This window comes from Lampetra fluviatilis, chromosome 35 (genome assembly GCF_964198595.1).
Source record: "Lampetra fluviatilis chromosome 35, kcLamFluv1.1, whole genome shotgun sequence".
NCBI lineage: Eukaryota > Metazoa > Chordata > Hyperoartia > Petromyzontiformes > Petromyzontidae > Lampetra > Lampetra fluviatilis.
In genome coordinates, this window is record NC_136309.1 from 627023 (window position 1) to 648278 (window position 21256).

Sequence of the window (21256 nt, forward strand, 5' to 3'; positions counted from 1 at the left end):
CACTTGTACATCAATCAGCACGTTATGAAAAATGAGTCAGTTGTTATTCTACGATTCTGCAATTTATGTTGTCGTCAAAGCTAGAAAGAAATGGGAATTTTGTGAGCGCTGGCCTCCTGTGTGACCACTGCTTTATGGAGTACCGTTCCAAAGTGCAGCGCTCAAAAGAAGGAAAAGTAATCCATAACGTGTTTTAAAAAAATGAAGAGTAAAAATTACTTTTAATATTTTTCATGATGAAAAAAAGCCGTGCGAGTTTGTAGGCTGCATTTGACTTCTCGTATTGAGTTTGTGCGGTCCTGCTGTGTTTAATGGAAGAAAGAATGTATTAATGCATCACAAGTTTTTCTTAAGAAAGTAAAAAATGTGATAAATGTAATAAGTGTAATCGTGTGGGAAAACACGTTTTGACCAATATTACTTATCTGAAACTGTTTAATCGCTTTTAAATCATGTATATTCCTCAGGAAAAAGGCAGTGGGCCTGGTTAAAAACACATTAACACATGACAGGGTAAAATGTCCCCGTAATGATAATTAATCGTTTTGATTGAAGCCTTCAGCTTGACTGACGTAACGTACGGCTGGCTCAGGCGGTGACTGAGGGCGATCGGTGATTCGGGGAAATTCACGAGGGCCGAGGCGACGCAGGACATTGGGCCAGAGCGCCCTGGGGTTGATGAAACCAACGCGAGTGGAGAGAGCGATTTGCTCAGGACAGAGATCGTTCGGGAAGGGGGTATGAACACTGCAGACATATTCTTAAGAGGCGTTTTTTCTTCCCGTTATGAATTCCTCAGGGCGCGTTACGTGTGAATTGCACCGCTCGTGATGGGCTGTTTTTCAGCACGCGAGGACTGTGGACTGTCGTCGCAAGCTACAAAACCAGTGTATCTCACCAACCCCCCCCCCCACTTGCTGATGCTTACTCTTCATATGACAAATCATAGTAATAATGTCAATCACGAAATGACTGCCGCGGCTCAAGAGGTCAGCGCACTTAGGTAGCACCGCTGAGCACCTGGATTCGAAACAGGGCAACTGCCTACGGTGCAAGCGGATTCTCCAGTGCAGTTGATGGTCTCAACTCACGTCACTTGAGAGTTGATCGTCTCAGTCTCGCCACCAATGATTGCACAAAACCTGCCACGGTGGCGAGATGTTCACTACCTCTCCTGGTATGCAGGAGCGCTGAGGTTCGATCTCGAACCCTGCTGTAAATGTGTAGTTTGCGTGTCTCTCCGCGTTGTCGCGTGGATGTTTCTTGGGGTCCTCCGGTGCCCCCCTCCACATTGAGAATCAACGTCACCACGCGTTTAGAGTATTTGCCTGCCAGAAATAGTTTCCACGTGATGACAAGCCACTGCACTGAGATATTGTTCGTGGCCAGGTAGCTTCTGAAAAGAGCTGTATAACTCAGTGGGCCTATACCTGGTTAAAGAAAAAAATGTGCATCATCCTTAATGAGGTGTCTCTCACACAGGGTGATGCTCTGTTTGCTCTGCGGGATTGCTGAATGGGTGCCTCCATCTCATAATACGATGTCAGTGGTGCAACCTGGATACAATTTGGGATAAAAGTCTCTAGAATACAATCTCCTACAAATTCGGGGACAGGATTTTCGGAATGACCCTTCTTCGTAGTTGAAAAATAATTGCTCGAGGATCCTTGCGTGAACCACGTGAGTTCCATGTCGAGATTTTACATTGCATTGCATAGTTTCTTAATGAGGTGGCTCGGAGTGAATTACTTTGAAGCCCTGATCGTCATCGCACACTGACATAGAGGGCTATAATTAGTGCGCCACCGTTACTCGTCACCGTATTGAGAAGTAAAATAATCACCTTGTCTCCGTGCCTACTTTTATCCATCGTACTTGCAATTATTCGACCATGCCTCGCATGCACACCAGCGTTTATTAACGGCCGAGAGGCTCCATTAATCGGCTTGTGGGCCGGCCGATTTGCATTCGCAAGTGCTTACAGCAGAGCCTGATTAAGCCGTCGTTTGCCACACACGGTGCAAGCAAGAAGTTGTGAGCTGCTCTAACGCCCTTCTGCTACTGGCCAGGCGTAGTGTAAGAAGAGGGAGTCCCCACGCTTTGCCCCGCTACACGCAGCCCACAGATCGACAGCGGCCAGTTTGCAGAGGACACACGACACTAATTTCACCGATTCCAAAGAGACGATGCATCGAGTCTATCCCTGATGGGGTTGTGTACTGACGACCATGTGGACGTGAGTCGAGCACTTGGCAGCAGTGCTACCAGATGTGCACATTGCCTGGACCCATGCGTCCGCGTGTTCCTCTTCACACAAATACCCTCGTCATAAAATGTAAAGGTACAGCCCGGCAAATTGCCTGCTCACTGTTGGCAGATAGGCCTCCACAATGGCGAAATCTACAGAGAGAACTAGGTCTACTCTTCCATGTTGACTCACACTTGACCCCAACGCACGTGACCTGCCCATCGACTGACTGCGGCGCTCTCACGAATCCAGCTCGGTGTGACACGTGGCCTCGGGAATCGCTTCAACTGCCCCGCCGGAAGAGAGCGTCAAACTGGTGCCGTCTGAATCGCGAGTGCAGCGTGCTGACCCATTTACACCACGGCAGCGGGCCCCCTGATGCTGTGACGTTACAAGAAGTCAGCTCCAGCCAGCCAGGTCAGCCAAGTCAGCTCAAGGCCGGCCTGAGTCACGCACACCCCCCCTACGCCCACCCCAAATGGCCAAATTAAAGAAAGGATCAGAAAAAATTCTACTTTCCCGCCAGGCACAATGTCTGAATCTGCCAAATGCACAGTAGCTCATTTGCATAGCACGGGGAGGAAACAAGAACCGGCCGTTAAGCCGTCCACCAGAATGTATCGAGTGGCAGGAGAAAATCTGCTCACAACTTTAGTCGGAGGAAGCGTGCAGTAAATGCAATGATCATTACAGCTGCTGCTGCTTGGCTTTAACCGGAGGTGGAACAAGAAGAGAGGAATGTAACTTTGCACGTAACTGGCGCAAAACTCTCGAAGTCACGCCGCAGATAACACGCGAAGCTCGACTCGGGAAATCGACCCGAGCCGGCGGTAGAAAACGCGATTTTCATCGGGGAAGCAAAATCTCTCGTGTGCCCACTTCAATGTACCCACTTCAATGTACCCACTGCTGTGTACCCACTGCTGTGTACCCACTGCTGATGTGTGGCCACTGCTGCTGATGTGCCCACTGCTGTGCCCACTGCTGCTGATGTGCCCACTGCTGTGTACCCACTGCTGATGTGTGGCCACTGCTGCTGCTGTGCCCACTTCAATGTGCCCACTGCTGTGTGCACACTGCTGATGTGCCCACTTCAATGTACCCACTGCTGTGTACCCACTGCTGCTGCTGTGCCCACTTCAATGTGCCCACTGCTGTGCGCCCACTGCTGTGTACCCACTGCTGTGTGCCCACTTCTGATGTGCCGAGCGTGGATCCGCATTCCACTTCTCGGCGCCAGACTCACGCTCAGCGGCGGCCGGCTGGTAAATATACCACAATCGGAATCTTGGCCTTTATTTAGAGTGGAGGAATCCGACGAGCCGTGAAACTCTTTTCTCAGAGAAGCTCCGGTATATTTGTGCGGCACGGAGGCCTGCAGGGTGAGGTGGGGGTGGAGGTTAGTATAGTTTATAATGTTTATTATGAGCTATGAAAAGGGCCATTGTCAAAAACTGGTCATCAGATGTTTTTAAAGAAATTTAGTTCTCGTCAAGCCCCATGGTGTGAACAAGTTCAGTCGTCAACTCTGATTATTCATTTAAATCTGGCCTCTCTATTTATTTGCTACGAAGGGCCATTGCCTGAAATGTCACCTATTTATATATAGTATTTATTTCGAGGCAATGTTATTCACGAATGTGTTGAGTTTTTGTTGTTAATTGTGCTTGTGCACCACTGCCAAAGCAGCGTCACCAAGTAATCTGTAAAATAATGTGCAGGTGAGTTCCCGTCAAGGGTTTTTTGTTTTCTTCATTTTGATCACGTGGCCCCAGCGGCCATCTAGAGAATATCCGCCACTGCTCGCACGCGACGTGACTCAACGCCTGCGAGCACGGGGAGAGCAAAGACGTCGTGCGGGGAAGTGTGTCTTTATTCACTGCCGTGCATCTACACTCGCCATGGCCCGGGCAATTCCTTCGTGACATCAAAGTGCGTTGAAAGTTCACACTTGGAAATGTTCGCAGCAGTCGGAGCAGACACAATTAAGCGATAAAGAGTCCATCCACACGTCGCGTACCTGATCCGGTGGCCAGGTTGCGGTTGTAGCCCTTGGGGCTGATGTACTCGAAGACGAACACAGCGATGGCCACCACGGATAGACAGAGGACGAACATCATCACCCAGACGGCGGCACTGTACGGCTCTGCAAGGCAAGGCGCAGATGAATGCGGGGCGCTGTGAGGTTAATTGGCTCAGGAGGACAACGGACAGAAATACCGCCGGTGAAAGCGAAATGCAGGTTTAGTCATGCCACAGTTTTTTCATCCATTCCACGGCTAGGCTATATTAGAGCTGCTATTATTATAATTGTGTTTAATTGCAGCCAGTTCTGTCACCGCCCTATTCTGTTGCTTCAGTTGTCGTCGATTCTGCAAACTCCCGCTACTTCTTGTTCCGCATGTTCATCCACGACACCAAATACGATCCAAGCTCGTGTTCTTTTTGCAAGTATTGTTGTGTAAATCTTAACGTAACGATGATGTGCGCGCACGAAGCACGTGACGTAACAATAATATATGCGCCAGGCGGCTTCCGAAACTACTCCTTTGGAATAATGATGGGAAATCTGAGCAGTATACTGTACACAATTATCCTAATTGAAATATGGTTCAATAGAAATCATTTAGGGCACGTTCTTCTTCACACTCGAGTGTAATGGAATTCCGCTGTGCGCATGGGATTTTTATTTTCATCAAATCTTAACTAAGGGGGCAAAGAGGTTTAGGACTGCTTAGAAGGAATTACAGAGTCACCGTGTGTATCGTACGGCACCAAATTAGTTATAAATAATCCGACTAGCAGCATTACATAGGGCTCATACAAAGCATATCCATGTTAATATGTGCATATACATCGCTGATTAATTTCCATTAGGTGAGTTCTTTTGATTTGCATCGATATAGTTTTGCAATTAAAACCAGGCAATGGTGGACAAGGACATTGGCTTATTAAATGTACTGGACCAATTTAGCAGATTAGAGAATATATATATCTCAACTAAGCAATGACATTTCCATGAATATTGATCAAGGTCCTGAGGGGTAGAACGCAGTGCTTCACGCTAATAATTGTACCTGGCCACGGCTAACCAACCCGCACTGACCAGCGCAGTGAAGTATGGTCAGTAAACCCCAAGAACCCCACAGCATGGGGAGGTGTTCATTCAGCATATACCTTGAACTTCTTTCGCACCGTACATAGCCAACCATGCTAATTGGAGGTGCGGGGGACTGAGTTTTCAATCAGTCACATTCGTGCACGATGGACAAGACTGGCGACAGATCAGCAGCCAAAGGCGAGGACAGAACCACAACAGCTGACCACCACTGTGGAGACGGAGTGATGACATCGGTGAATGTGCAGAGTGAGGTGGATTGCGATATCGCAGGATTACGGTGGTTGGCAACGACTTGGGGAGGGAGGCGTTCGTCGGGCAGTGGATGAAGCGTGGCTGATGACAACTTTAATCGAGTCACGGACGTGTGCGCTCTTGTAGACCACTCGAGTTTAAGGACGTGCTCAGCCGCACGTGCTGATGCGTGGGGAGATGTTCACAATGCTCCCGCAATGTCAAAAAGTGCTGTGCATTCGGTGGACTTAAATTAAACTACATTTTTTATGGGATTCAAAGTGTATATATTTTGTGAAACACGGCTAGAGTACGTACGTCTGTCCGTGATGTGTTTTTAACATTTTATAGATGTCTGTTTGTCCCCCAGGATCAGAGTAACATGGCAATCACTGGGCTCAAACATGTTAAAGATGTTAAAGATTATTCATTCAGTAGTTTATTTTGGCAAGGTGCAGCGACTCGTTGCTACTGGCAGTCTCAGTGTACTTGCCACCAATGTCATCATCATCAGCAGCAGCATCATCATCGCTTCTGTTTATCAATCTATTGCAAGGTGAACTCACGTCTACCACATCTTCAGCGTTAGCATCGATAGCAGCAGCATCAACAACAGCGAAATTATTCCCAACATCATAAATATAAAGATATCTAATAATTGATTTTACTGCCACCATTTTCAGCAGCTACATTTTCAAGTGTATCAATTATTTGACTTCTACAATCCAATGCACATCGTCATAAGCAACAGATGAGTCAGAGGTCGTATCAGCAGTGACCAGCCTAATCAAAGATGCCCAACAGTCACCGTGAATGTGATTACTGTGCCGCCACCACCACGATCAGCCGCTTCAATTTCACATCACCACACGTGTCACCTTCATTGTCACCAGTGGTGTGTGCTTGAAACTTGTACCGCTTGCTGACAGCAAAGACAGCCTGACAACACTGTTGAGGTGAGTGCTGTTTGCAACCACCTATGAAGGCCGGCATGGCACACAGGAAGGCCACCATCACGCCCGGCCGCCTTTGTCTCACTCGTGGCGAGTCGACCAACGGGGAGGCCCAGGACCGGTTCTAAATAATCATCAGCGGTGTTGGCCGTAAGCGGGAATCGAACTCCGGTCGTTGGGTTTGTAACGCAGCGCTCTAACCGCTACCCTACCGCGCCCCCTTGCTGCGCCCAGGTGCACGCTCTCTTATCAAGGAGCATAAACCACGCAAGCTTCGGTCGTTCTCGCAGCGGCGGCTTTTGGCTAAACGTCGAACAACGGCGGTGACCGCCTCGCGGGCTTTCAGATGCGCCTCTGCGGCCGTCTGGAATGCTCTTCCGTCCGATATTAGGAAGCCACTGGAGCGATGCAATTTTAAATCTGGATTGAAAACTAATTTCTTTAAAACTGCTTTTTGTGTTGAGTTTGTTGTCCTTACCCCACACATCCATTCTTCACGGTTGACTACGTACGGTGCGAAAGAAGTTCTACGTACATAGACACGTACATGCACACGCTGTGTGCTGGCACAAGTGCTGGAGGAACACAGAGTGGCCACCTCTCACAAATCCACATCATGACACGCTCGACGTACGAGTGTGAAATCAAGATCTTCCTCTCAAATATAAATCGAGACATCGCCATTCATACGGATATTGAGTAGAAACGATAAATCGATGTTCAAGTTGTGAATATAGCTGCTGGCCTCAGAGGACAACACATCGCTGCCTAATTTTGAATCGATGCTCTCTTTGTCTCTATGTTACTTGGGACAAAGACAGAGATGCCCGTGTAGCCTTTACTCGACTGTTGCGTTAAGTGCTGTTCGCGGTCACTTCGAGGACACACGTGCAGAAGATCTCTAGCGCAACATGAGTGTTGACAGTTCAACGTCAATGTCCCATTGTATTGAGGGACTACTGCGGCGTGGCGTTATGTTTGCGTAGTGACGTCGCTGGATGTTAACATGCTGGGTGCATCTTCTTGGTTCTTTCGGTAAAGTCACGTAACTTGACTTTACCGAAAGAACCAAGAAGATGAATCCCTGCAGTCACGAAAGCTTTGCATCGAAAAATGTTGGGTGCAGTGCCGGCCCTAGAGGGGCCCGGTGAGCGCTGAGTGACAGCGCTGGATGGCGACACGCTTGGCGTGCAGTGCCAGCCCCTACAGGACAGGGTTTGTGGGTGCCGGCCGAAGGATGAGGTTATGTGAGGCCATGGCACTCTGCTTGACCCGTGACCGGTTAAGTTGACAGAGGGGCCCCAAGAGGGGGCTAGGGGTGGTCACGTGATTGATGACGCCAAAAGGCGCATCTGGTCCAACACCATGTGAGACTAGGCTCTAAGGAAAGCTGTCTCGGGTGTGGACCAATCAACTTCAAGGACAGTGCATACATTATCAGAGTTATATTTTTTATTTGCATTATGACTGCAGGTATTGTGGTCTATGCAAACATGACTCCTTGTAAAAAAAGGTGTCAGTTTTGTTGCCAGATAAAAGGGTAAAAAAACTATTATCATAATTTTTTTTACTGCCAAATGAGGTTCCAATGGTGTAAGGTTATGATTCTTGCATGTTTACCAATCATCAGGCACGTGCGGAGTGTAATGAACATTTACATTTGGACCGAAGGGATGAACGAACCCGGAGAGAGGCTCCGTGACAAGTCACGTGGGTAGGGGGGGGTTAAACCGTGTTCTGATCTGATGCCGGTGGTGTAAGCGCGGGGATTGTCTGCCGAGCGCCTTACCCAGGAAGGCGGAGAGGGAGACGGTCCCATTCCCTTTGGACACCATCACACTGATGCCCGTCTCCACGAAGGGCACGGAGAAATCGATCACCTCCAAGCGTTCCTCATTTATGGTCAGCGAGCCCATGGCCAGGTCTGCGCGCTTGTACACCACCTGGGAAGAGAAAAGTAAACAGCAAATCGCTTCACGTGCGTTACACACACACACACACGCAGGCCCAGTGGTGGTTAGGTAAGGCCACTTGATTATAACGTTAATAAATAATGCCCTTCATGTAGCCAAACAAAGAAAAGGCTCAGTTACTCTCAAGGCTCTTGCTGCATTGGGATGTATGACCAATTCCTTGAAGGAAGGTGTGGCGTACAGGAGAAATGTGTTAACATAACTGCAGACGAGTTCAGATGTTAATGTGCATACGAATCTGGCAATACTACGAGGGATAAAGTGGCGTGGCGGTGGTGAACACACTGCATCAGGAGCCCAGTGACCTGAGCGCAATTCCCTGCCACGGTTCCTCTCTTCCCGTGAACGACCTCTACGCATGCTAAGCACTCGGTCGACCACACTGAGTGCGTCGTCTCATCCACACTGAAGTTCACCCACCAGAGCGCAGGTCTCAATGAAAGACAAAGATCCCCCGTGTAAGCTTAACGGGCTGTTACAGCGAGTACCTATGAAGGCCGGCACTGCACACGATCACCTTTGTCTCCCCAGTGGCGATGTTTACACACCGTACGCGGTACTCAGTTGAGGCTGAGTCGATCGAGGGGAGGCCCAGGACCGGTTCAGTTAATTGTCACCGGTGTTGACCATGGGCGGGGAATCGAACCCGGGTTGCCGGGTTTGTAGCGTAGCGCGCTAACCAGTACGCCAACATCACGACAACACTTACTCCTTCACTCACCTAAACACCCATTCACCTAACCACCCACTCACCCACCCACCCACTCACATAACCACCCACTCACATAACCACCCACTCACCCACCCACCCACTCACATAACCACCCACTCACCCACCCACCCACTCACCCACCCACCCACTCACCTCACCACCCACTCACCTCACCACCCACTCACCTAACCACCCACTCACCTAACCACCCACTCACCTAACCACGCACCCACCTAACCACCCACTCACCTAACCACCCACTCACCTACCCACTCGCTGCTCGACCTTGGAATTCCCTTCCCATCATCTCTTCTGCCAAGTTTCATGACGTTTCTCAAGTCAAGAAACATATTATCCACTCTCATCCATTACAACCCGCTGATTGTTGCTGGGCGCTTGGCATTTTGGGACTTTTGGTGCCTGTGCTCAGCGACTGTGATTTATATACAAACTGGTCCTGGGACCCCTCCATCTTCACAACCATCACGACTGACACAACGTGAGCAGGCGTTCATCCAGGTGCAGACCGACACAGATCTGTAAATGATGTACGTTCATCGTTCATAATAAATGATACCAATGTTATATTTTATAAATATAGGCCAATTTTGTTAACGATCCATACAGTTTCAGCAACTCGGCAAATATTTAGTTCTTACAATTAAATAAACAAATTGGCTCCAATAGTAATGTTACAGTGTAAGTTATCGTCATGATAGATTTGGCCCAAAAAGCAAAGCATGTCTAGTTTTTCTCGCGGCATTAATCAAGTGCTAAATGTGCTTTAATGGTCTACTTTTAAAACTCTGCATCTTAGTCCTGCACTGTGGAAGGTCACGGGTGTTTGATGGTTTTTGTTATTACTTCTAAATCTTAAACGACTCGCATACAGAAGACTTGACAGGGCGATAAAGCCAGAAGGCAGGACTGCTCTTCCATCAGCACCTTGATGTAGTGCACGTGTGCAGTGCTGCTCAAATGTCTTTGCAGATTGTTCTCGGGCACACGAATGCAATTTGCCTTGCACAGACTGCAACGATGTTAACGCGTCTATGTACATACATCCACCGAATACAATCGAGCAGCTTTAAATATGTCCCTTTAAGAATGTTTGAGCGATTGTTTGTTCTCAAAGTGCAGATTGTCCAACGCCTGCAGCGTGTTTCGTCGCGCTAATTGCCATTCACAGAGTGCCTGTTTCTAAAACTGTAAAAAAAAGGTTTTCCAGAAGCAAACCAAAAAAATCAGTAAAGTGAAAAACGAAACTACTTTTTTTATTTTACCAGGTAAGGTCCACTGAGCTATGTAGCTCTTTTTTAAAAGCGACCTGGCTATCACAAATTATAGCTCAATGAAGTGGACAATCATGTGGCAATTTATAGCAGTAAAATACTCTTATTTTAATGTGGAGGGAAAAACCGGAGGACCTGGAGAGAAATCCACACGTCCACGGGGACAAAATGCAAATTCCAAATATACAGGGTTGGGATTGAACCCACGACCTCCTGCATACCAGGCGAGGTAGTTAACATCTCCTAGCCACTGCTCGTGTGCAGGGGCAAGACGGATGTGTTAGGTTGCGGGGCCGTGGAGAGGGATTGCGACAGCCTTCACCTGCTAGTGGATTGAGCATGGTAGCTGCTGCTGCTGCCGACGACGAACAAAGTCTCGAATGCAGAGTGGCATTACGCACATCCACACAGCGCTCCGAGCTGCAGTGAAAGCCAGTGGAGTTCAATTAACTCTCCCTACGCCAACGGAGCCGCGTAGTATACTCTAAGCCAAATACTAAGCTACCAGCAGTCTCACGCGACGGCTCGCGTGTGTTGTACAGTTGCATACTGGAGATGTGGGATGTTTAATTCAGAACGCAGCATGTCATGCGGGGGATTATAATCCAAGCCGGCTGTGCGGTCAGCTGTCGTAGAGAAAACCCCTCTACTGGAAGGTGATGAATCATAACACGATGTAACACGAGTTTTGTTCCTGGGTACTAAGTGTTATTTTCTAATTGCTTATGCCTCAAAAGTATAGAAAATAGATATGATTCCCCCACGAACTTTGCTTTTGTGACCAGGACTTTATGTGAACGAAAGACACAAATGCACACCACGTTTTTTTCATTGAAAATAAGTACATTTCAAAATATCACTGTCCTGGTCACAAAGCAAAGTTTGTGGGGAATCATAGCCATTTTCTATACGTTTGAGGCATAAACAATTAGGAAATAGCACTTACTACACAGGAACAAAAAAAAGAACGTTTTCGTTACACGGTGTATGATTAGCGATGACAACGTGTTGGGGTATTGACGCCGGCACTTCTGTGTCCCCGGCCACTCTTTGTTGCGTGCCATCATGGAACTGGCGCGTTGACCGCTCGGCCTGCGGTCCATCGCCTTGCAAGGCACCAGTTTCCCTTCTGTGAATTTTGAACAATTCATCGAAGACAAGAAGGAGCCGCCAATGATGAGGGGGCGTAATTGGTGGCAGTTCACCGGCAATTGAGGCGACACACGCAGGAGGTGCAAAAATACTTGACGCAGCCAGCACTCCCGCCCACCACAGCGGCACTTGGACGCCACATGGCACCACCATGAGTTAGCCTGCGCGCATGGCAAAATCTACCTTTCGCTGTGAATCATGCATCGCATATTTAAATTATACTATTCTATTCTTGCGCATGATGACAGCAGTATGATTCAGGAGCTAAATGTCAGTGTCGAGGTCTGTGAGCCACGGCACGAGGGCTTCAGCAGAGGGTTTGTGGAGTTTTGCCATTTCTCGTCTGTTGAAGGAGCTCAGGCCACTGTGTATTACGACATGATCCATAGTTCGGGTTGCATGGCCACAGTCGCACTGCTGTGGCTGTATTCTTTCATGAACGAAGGAGATGTGCGCATGGGCCTGCCGCCAATGTTCCGATGTGGTCGATGGTGACACCACCCGTGTCTTCGAGGAGGAATGGCAAATCCAGGAGGTGTGATTGTTGGTTCTCGAATGAGGTGTTCATTAAAATATACTGCTAATGAGACTTGCATATGCATTGCACCCATAACCAAATGAGATGTTTTTTTGTTTGGCCAGGGGCCCGCCAAATGGCAGCTGTCCCTACGCAGCACAGGACATCAGCCTGCAAGTGGTCATCAGTCTGCCAGTTGGGGCGGGAACGATGATTGCTCCGTGTAATCCCAATTGAGTAATTAAAATAAACCTATGGGGAAGATGGCAAGGGATGTCCAAACAAGGATGTGATTATTCTGCATGATAGAATCATTCATCGAAGGGCTTTTTGATTATACACTTGTGCCATTGCCCGGAGAGCATTAAATAACACAACGAGGTAATTTTCTGCCTGCGTTTCACTCTATAGCGGTGTTTAGCCCCAACCTTCGTGTGCCTCTTTAATAGCCACCTGCCACTTGAAACAATCACTTGCCAATAAGGACATTCTGGAGCTAAGTACGCCCCACAATTGCACTTTCACCTCATTGAAGTGTTTTTAGTTTAAGTGTATATTCGTCTACGTACATACACAGTTATAGGTGGATGTGTGTGTGTGTATGTGCATGGGCTTGTGTAATTATAATTATGTATAGGTGCTTGTGTGTGCGCGTGTGTGTGGGGAGCGGTAGTGGAGCGGTTAGTGCGCTGCGCTACGAACCCGGCGACTGAGGTCGATTCCCGCTCACGGCCAACAGCAGTGACGATTCTCTGAACTGGTCCTGGGCCTCCCCTAGATCGATTCAGCATCAAATGAGTTCCTGGTGCGGTGTGTAGTAAACATCGTCACTGGGAGACAAAGTTCAGCCGGGTGTGGTGCTGGCCACCCACCCCCACGTGTGCCATGCCGGCCTTCATAGGTGGTCACTAACAGCACTTGACCCAAAAGTCTGTCAAGGCTACATGGGGGATCTTTGTCTGTGTTGTGTGGTGCAGCAATGGTTCACGCATCGTGCGACCATGATTGTGACCATGCCTCAATTCCTGGCAATACGGAACACCGCTGGCAACTGCGACTATCTGAACCTCTACTAAGCCTCCCCTAGGTGGACTCAGCCTTGAATATATACCTGGTGCAGTTTGAACATCAGTACTGGAGCGACAAATGCGGAAGAGTGTTGTGCTGACCAGACAGTGTCCTCATATGCCATGGTGGCCTCAGTATGTGCTCGCTTGTGCTTAGAGTCCATTCGACTAGATGGGGGATCTACGTCTTTGTTCGTGTGTGTGTGGCTATGTGCATGCTCGCGCGTGTGCGTGTATAAGGGGAGTGGTGGCATTGTGGTTCACACACTGTACTATGAACCTGACAAACTGAGTTTGATCACTGCTCACGAATATTGGCAAATATCTTATCCGGTCCTGGGCCTCTCCTAGGCAGACACGGCCTTAATTGAGTATCTGGTAGAGCGTGTAAACGTCAGCTCCCTGGAGACAAAGGTGGCCAGGCGTGGTGCTGGCCACACCACCCTCAAATCCGCTATGGCGGTCCTCATAGGTGCTCGCTAACATCACTTTCGCCAACAGGCCATGTGGGCTATACGTGGGGTATTGGTCTCTTTGCTGTGTTAGTGCATTCTCCACGTTCTCCGTGGAGTAATCAGGTGTGGGGATACATTTTACACCTCCATTAGCATGGTTGGCTACGTACGGTGCAAAGGAAGTTCAACACGCATACACGTGCATACATTTGTGAATTGACAGATTTGTGAATGGCAGATTTGTGAATGGCAGATTTGTGAATGGCAGATTTGTGAATGGTAGATTTGTGAATGGACAGATCTGTCCCATCGCGGTCGTGTGGGTGGGGGGGAGACGAACCCCTTCGTGGCACGGCACAAGAGGAAGCGTGGGACAGGCGGGGAGGGGGTCAGGACAATGAGGCCAAAGAGAGATGTTCTCCGTCAAACATTACCTCGCCTACCATTCCATTCCACACACCTCGAACTTTCTTCCCGTGCTTCCCATTTGTCACGAGGTAAAGATCGAAGGTAAATTTAATAGTTTTTGACAGTTTTTTCAGAATGTCGATGCAGAATCCCTTGCAGCATTTTTTCACAAATGAGTTGCTCTCAGAATGATTCCTGCAAAGAGAAGAGAGGAGGGGGGGGAGACCAGAAAATGCAGAAGTAAGGGAAGGTAAAAAACGACTCGTGCCACATTTACATTTAAATTATGCCTGCAGCGTACGCACAATTACACGCTCCAGAATGCTCGTATAATTCTTAAGGGTTTTATGCACTCGAGTCACAGAATATTTCTTTGAGCCCCGAGAAGCAATCCCGAGTAGAAATACAAAGCACGTTCAGGCTGAGCGTCATACACGTCGTGCTGCGCGTCATACACGTCGCGCTGAGCGTCATACACGTCGCGCTGAGCGTCATACACGTTGTGCTGCGCGTCATACACGTCGTGCTGCGCGTCATACACGTCGCGCTGAGCGTCATACACGTTGTGCTGAGCGTCATACACGTCGTGCTGCGCGTCATACACGTCGCGCTGAGCGTCATACACGTCGCGCTGAGCGTCATACACGTTGTGCTGCGCGTCATACACGTCGTGCTGCGCGTCATACACGTCGCGCTGAGCGTCATACACGTTGTGCTGAGCGTCATACACGTCGTGCTGCGCGTCATACACGTCGTGCTGCGCGTCATACACGTCGCGCTGAGCGTCATACACGTTGTGCTGAGCGTCATACACGTCGTGTTGAGCGTCATACACGTTGTGCTGAGCGTCATACACGTCGTGTTGAGCGTCATACACGTCGTGCTGAGCGTCATACACGTCATGCTCAGCGTCATACACGTCGTGCTGAGCGTCATACACGTTGTGCTGAGCGTCATACACGTCATGCTCAGCGTCATACACGTCATGCTGAGCGTCATACACGTTGCGCTGAGCGTCATACACGTCATGCTGAGCGTCATACACGTCGCGCTGAGCGTCATACACGTCGTGCTGAGCGTCATACACGTCATGCTCAGCGTCATACACGTCGTGCTGAGCGTCATACACGTCGTGCTGAGCGTCATACACGTCGTGTTGAGCGTCATACACGTCGTGCTGAGCGTCATACACGTCGTGCTGAGCGTCATACACGTCATGCTCAGCGTCATACACGTCATGCTCAGCGTCATATACGTCGTGCTGAGCGTCATACACGTCGTGCTGAGCGTCATACACGTCGTGCTGAGCGTCATACACGTCATGCTCAGCGTCATACACGTCATGCTCAGCGTCATACACGTCGTGCTGAGCGTCATACACGTCATGCTGAGCGTCATACACGTCGTGCTGAGCGTCATACACGTCATGCTCAGCGTCATACACGTCATGCTCAGCGTCATACACGTCATGCTGAGCGTCATACACGTCATGCTGAGCGTCATACACGTCGTGCTGAGCGTCATACACGTCGGGCTGAGCGTCATACACGTCATGCTGAGCGTCATACACGTCGTGCTGAGCGTCATACACGTCATGCTGAGCGTCATACACGTCATGCTGAGCGTCATACACGTCATGCTGAGCGTCATACACGTCGTGCTGAGCGTCATACACGTCATGCTGAGCGTCATACACGTCATGCTGAGCGTCATACACGTCGTGCTGAGCGTCATACACGTCGTGCTGAGCGTCATACACGTCATGCTGAGCGTCATACACGTCATGCTGAGCGTCATACACGTCGTGCTGAGCGTCATACACGTCGGGCTGAGCGTCATACACGTCATGCTGAGCGTCATACACGTCGTGCTGAGCGTCATACACGTCATGTTGAGCGTCATACACGTCATGCTGAGCGTCATACACGTCGTGTTGAGCGTCATACACGTCATGCTGAGCGTCATACACGTCATGCTGAGCGTCATACACGTCATGCTGAGCGTCATACACGTCGTGCTGAGCATCATACACGTCGTGCTGAGCGTCATACACGTCATGCTGAGCGTCATACACGTCATGCTGAGCGTCATACACGTCGTGCTGAGCGTCATACACGTCGTGCTGAGCGTCATACACGTCATGCTGAGCGTCATACACGTCATGCTGAGCGTCATACACGTCGCGCTGAGCGTCATACACGTCGTGTTGAGCGTCATACACGTAATGCTGAGCGTCATACACGTCATGCTGAGCGTCATACACGTCATGCTGAGCGTCATACACGTCATGCTGAGCGTCATACACGTCGTGTTGAGCGTCATACACGTCATGCTGAGCGTCATACACGTCATGCTGAGCGTCATACACGTCATGCTGAGCGTCATACACGTCGTGTTGAGCGTCATACACGTCGTGTTGAGCGTCATACACGTCGTGCTGAGCGTCATACACGTCATGCTGAGCGTCATACACGTCATGCTGAGCGTCATACACGTCATGCTGAGCGTCATACACGTCATGCTGAGCGTCATACACGTCATGCTGAGCGTCATACACGTCGTGTTGAGCGTCATACACGTCATGCTGAGCGTCATACACGTCATGCTGAGCGTCATACACGTCGTGCTGAGCGTCATACACGTCATGCTGAGCGTCATACACGTCATGCTGAGCGTCATACACGTCATGCTGAGCGTCATACACGTCATGCTGAGCGTCATACACGTCGTGTTGAGCGTCATACACGTCATGCTGAGCGTCATACACGTCATGCTGAGCGTCATACACGTCATGCTGAGCGTCATACACGTCGTGTTGAGCGTCATACACGTCATGCTGAGCGTCATACACGTCGTGTTGAGCGTCATACACGTCATGCTGAGCGTCATACACGTCATGCTGAGCGTCATACACGTCATGCTGAGCGTCATACACGTCATGCTGAGCGTCATACACGTCGTGCTGAGCGTCATACACGTCGTGCTGAGCGTCATACACGTCATGCTGAGCGTCATACACGTCATGCTGAGCGTCATACACGTCATGCTGAGCGTCATACACGTCGTGCTGAGCGTCATACACGTCGGGCTGCACACGCGAAGAAGTTCCTGCGGGGACTTGCCAAGGCAAACCCCTTGAACACAATTGTGTTGTGTAGAACTTCCTCGCACTGGTGTTGAAAACAAATCTCACGGTGGTTGTCAACGGGGCCCCAACTCGCAGCTTTGGCCACCCGGGAGGGGGGGGGGGCAAGGCACCCCCTGCCTGCCCCCCACGATCGCTACACCGCTGCCGCATCAGTGACGCCGATATAAAGTTGTCAAGGCTCGCGGCTACCGATGACGAGTGAATTGAAAAGAGCCGTACACAAACTTACAACATACTTTGGTTGTGCTTTCATGGAGCAGGTTATAACATCTACGTGACTTTACTGAAAGAACAACAGAGTATGGATTCCTGCAGTCACGAAAGCTTCAAATCAAGATTGAACCACCTCTACGGGGAGGGCTTCCACACAACTGTGAGATCGTTAAACAGACTGCGAGACAAGAAGGCACACCTGATGGAGTCTCGATATAAAGCCACAACAGCAGATAATGATTCTCACCTGAAGACGGCTGCTTGTGTTGTGTTTAATTATTTTTTCTATTTACGTGACTTTACCGAAAGAACCATAGAGTATAACATCTCTTCTCTGTGCCTTGCAGGTAAAAGGCAATTGGAGAAGCAGTCTACATTTCATATTTCCCATGTGACGAATCAAGGTTGAACGTGAATCACGAATGCGTCAGGACATATAAACAAACTGTAGGCGCGCATAAAAGAGCGACGACAAAAACAAACGGAGCGGCGTGTCACAAGTCTCGGTAAAGTTATTCGGCCGCCAATCAATATTCATCACTTAGCACCTCGAGAGCGCGAGAGGCCGGGCGGAGCGCGTTTGTTTTCACTCCCCGCGTGTGCGCGCCACGGTCGAACGCACGCCGCTGGGACAGACGAGAGGGAGACATGCGGCCGCACTTGGGGGCTTCCTTGAGTCCGTAGGCGGGTAGCGACGTTGCTCAGTGGCTCCCTGCGAGCAGCTGCCTCGGCTGCTCTTCACCCGGGAATGCTGCTGTGTCTAGGACCAGCGTACGGGAATGCGTTACTGCTGTGTCTAGGAGCAGCGTACGGGAATGCGTTGCTGCTGTGTCTAGGAGCAGCGTACGGGAATGCGTTGCTGCTGTGTCTAGGACCAGCGTACGGGAATGCGTTGCTGCTGTGTCTAGGAGCAGCGTACGGGAATGCGTTGCTGCTGTGTCTAGGAGCAGCGTACGGGAATGCGTTGCTGCTGTGTCTAGGAGCAGCGTACGGCTGCTGATGTCGATGCAGAGCAACAAACTGCGAGCTCCGCGTTCAGGTGGCCGAGCCGGGCAGCAGCGTCAGGAGTAGCGCAGTCGTTCACCGTGATGTCTCCTTCGTATTTGTGGATCGGGCATTTGCTCGGTACGTGTTGTAAAGTCTGTTCTGGATGACCGCCGTCGCACAGTACTACTGGAGAGGTTTTACTTCTCCATTTGTGCATCAGCTATGCGCATCTACTGCCATGGTTTGTAAGGATGCCGTTTTGAGTGGACCATGAGCTTCGTGGAAGATCTAAACCCAGGGATCTCCTGCGTTGAGTCTTTCACAAAGGGCAGCGGTGAGCGTGAAGCTCTGCGGCCACCTCCACTGCCGCCCAGCGTGTCAAAACACGCTGGGCCCTCCCACGAATGGCCACCAAACACAACCCCGGGTGTCGTTTGTGGTCGCCACCGCTTCAATGCACCCCCATCACCGCGCAGTCAGTCGTGCGTGGCGACAGCTTGAGAGAAGAAATGATCAACACGGAGCCCAGCCCGGAGAGCTGCACTTGGGATTGTTGACATTGCCGCACTTCAGTTGGTTTCATCATGAAATTGAAATAACGTGCGGCTCGTCGTCAATCCACTGCTGGATGGATGCACCCCCATGTCATGTTATGGGAGTTGTTGGGTCCATAATTCACCGTGCTGGTCACTGCGGGTTGGAGTAGCAGGTGACCCGGATCGGTTCAGCGGTCACCACTGATGTCAGCTGTGTCTGCGAATTGGCTGGGGTCACAGCGCACTGCGCTAACCACTTGTTGTACTGTACTTGTATGCCCTAGTGTCTATGCTCCCCCCAACTTCACAAACCCACAGAAGCGTGGTCCAAATTACGTCCACAGGCCGCATGGAAGTGGCAAGGGCCTTCTTCAGCAGGAGTGGAGTGACTCACGCCTGATCCCGGACTTGATCACAATCGCTGCATCGATTGGTTGAAATAACTCATCACGCTCACGGTACATGCATCAGACTGCGCGTACGAATCTATTACTGACGTGGACAAACGTCAGGCAAACAACACATTTTAGGCGATTGGGACGGACACAACGGTAGCATTGAAAGAGAGGAATGTGATTCTAGATTTGAAGCTTTCGTGACTGCAACGATTCATACTCTTAGGTTTTTTGGTAAAGTCAAGTAGGTAAAAATAAATAATAGAAATAATAATAGAAATAAAATGATAAATTACGACGTTTCGGAGGCAACACATGTCTCCGTCATCAGGTGGGACCGTCACAGCTACATTTACTGTATCAAGTGAGACAAAATTCCAAGAGACAAGCTCTTAAATACAAGTTAAGGGGGAGGGGGGGAGGGGCTTATCTGAATGTGGTAGCCAATGAATGGAACGTGTTGGGGGGGGGCGGGGCTAAAAGAGAACAATAGGTGCACTTGGAGTTGTAACCGGTGTTGGCTGACAATCCAAATACAAACAACGGTCAAGTTAGACGTCAGAGAATTGATTCAAACTGCGGCACGCGGATCGCTCCCCAGTTGAATCTCTGTCTGTGGGGGGAAGGGGGAGGGCTGGGTCACGTCAAGTGGACGTGACCACCACGTAGCGCTTGCAGCTCAAGCTGCTGTGTTTCGTCGGCATTCATTTGCTGGAATCACGCCGTGCCCTGGCAGGGCAGGCGCAGTGGCAGGTTTGCCACATCCGTCCAGACGGATACAATGTGCCACTTCGGTGTGGGAGTCGGCGCCTCTCGTTCCACTCTGCACAGAGGACGCTTTTACTTCTTCCCGTTCGTGTTCAAGGCAGCCCGTCGTCTTGCGTATGCACATCTCATTTTAAATGCATACGTTTGTTTTGTGTGTGTGTGTATATATACTGAGGAGAGTCCCACTGAGACTCAGTGAGGCATCAACAAGCTGCCTAAACAATGTCACGCTTGAATTTTGTTAAGATCATAGATGTATTTTGAATTAAAGTCACTTTGGTATGGAAAGCATAAACACCTTACTTGTATTAAATATGTATTCTTAAAATGTTTAGTCCATCGACGTGTTGCAACACAAACAATCGTCATCAGGTGAGAGCTGCTGAAGCAGGAAAACTAATATATGGCTGGAGCGCTGCTAAGGTAAGGAGCTATAAAGGTTTGGGATGGGTGCAGTGGGCGGGGCTAGAGATGAAATTTGCATGTAAATGTAAGGTCGGGTAAATCTTGAGAAACGAAGCTGTGGGGGTGGCCGTTGCATTGTGAGAGATGAGCATGTCAATGTTAGAGATTAGCATGTCAATGTTAGAGATTAGCATGTCAATGTAAGCTCGGAGAGAGCTCGGAAAGAGCCATCGCCACATGGAGGTGGAACACGTGGTTTACGCAGACAAATGCTATCCAGAACTACCTTTCATCATTTGACATAAAGTTACACAACTAAGTAGCTTCTATTTGGCGCATCATATTATCATAGTTTTGTTGTTGTTGTTGTTTAAATATCCACAAACTGTTGAAGGGGTTTTCATCACTGCAAGGGAGGCACCCACGCAAGTGTTTAATGAAGAGGGATTATTCCAGGAGGCGATTGTGGATGTATTTGTATCGGAGAGTCGGGGGAGAGAATTATTCTCAAGACGAGGAATATTTTTCAGCTGTCACTGAGATTGAATTGCGTTCAACTTTTCCTAATTGTCCCAATCAACATCACGATGAAACGTGTCTGCTTAGATAACCATATATGTAACAATATATATGTAGACACAAGGCGTAAGCTAATCATATACATGTATATATTTA

General features: G+C 49.4%; 1 protein-coding gene across 4 annotated transcripts in view; it reads right to left on the minus strand.

Annotated features, from left to right (window-relative positions):
• The window catches only part of LOC144944459 (glutamate receptor ionotropic, NMDA 2C-like), a 112588-nt gene that overhangs the window by 28597 nt on the left and 62735 nt on the right, over positions 1-21256 (minus strand). For 3 of the 4 annotated variants that reach the window (XR_013639595.1, XM_078872615.1, XM_078872613.1), the window contains exons 5-7: positions 14156-14324; positions 8343-8496; positions 4269-4394 (exon numbers count right to left, since the gene is read on the minus strand). Coding sequence is in view for 3 of the 4 variants with exons in the window: in XM_078872615.1 (XP_078728741.1) it covers positions 4269-4394; positions 8343-8496; positions 14156-14324 (449 nt within the window). In the remaining variant the exon portion in view is untranslated. The remainder of the gene's footprint in view (positions 1-4268; positions 4395-8342; positions 8497-14155; positions 14325-21256) is intronic. The other variant, XM_078872614.1, reaches the window with a different exon arrangement.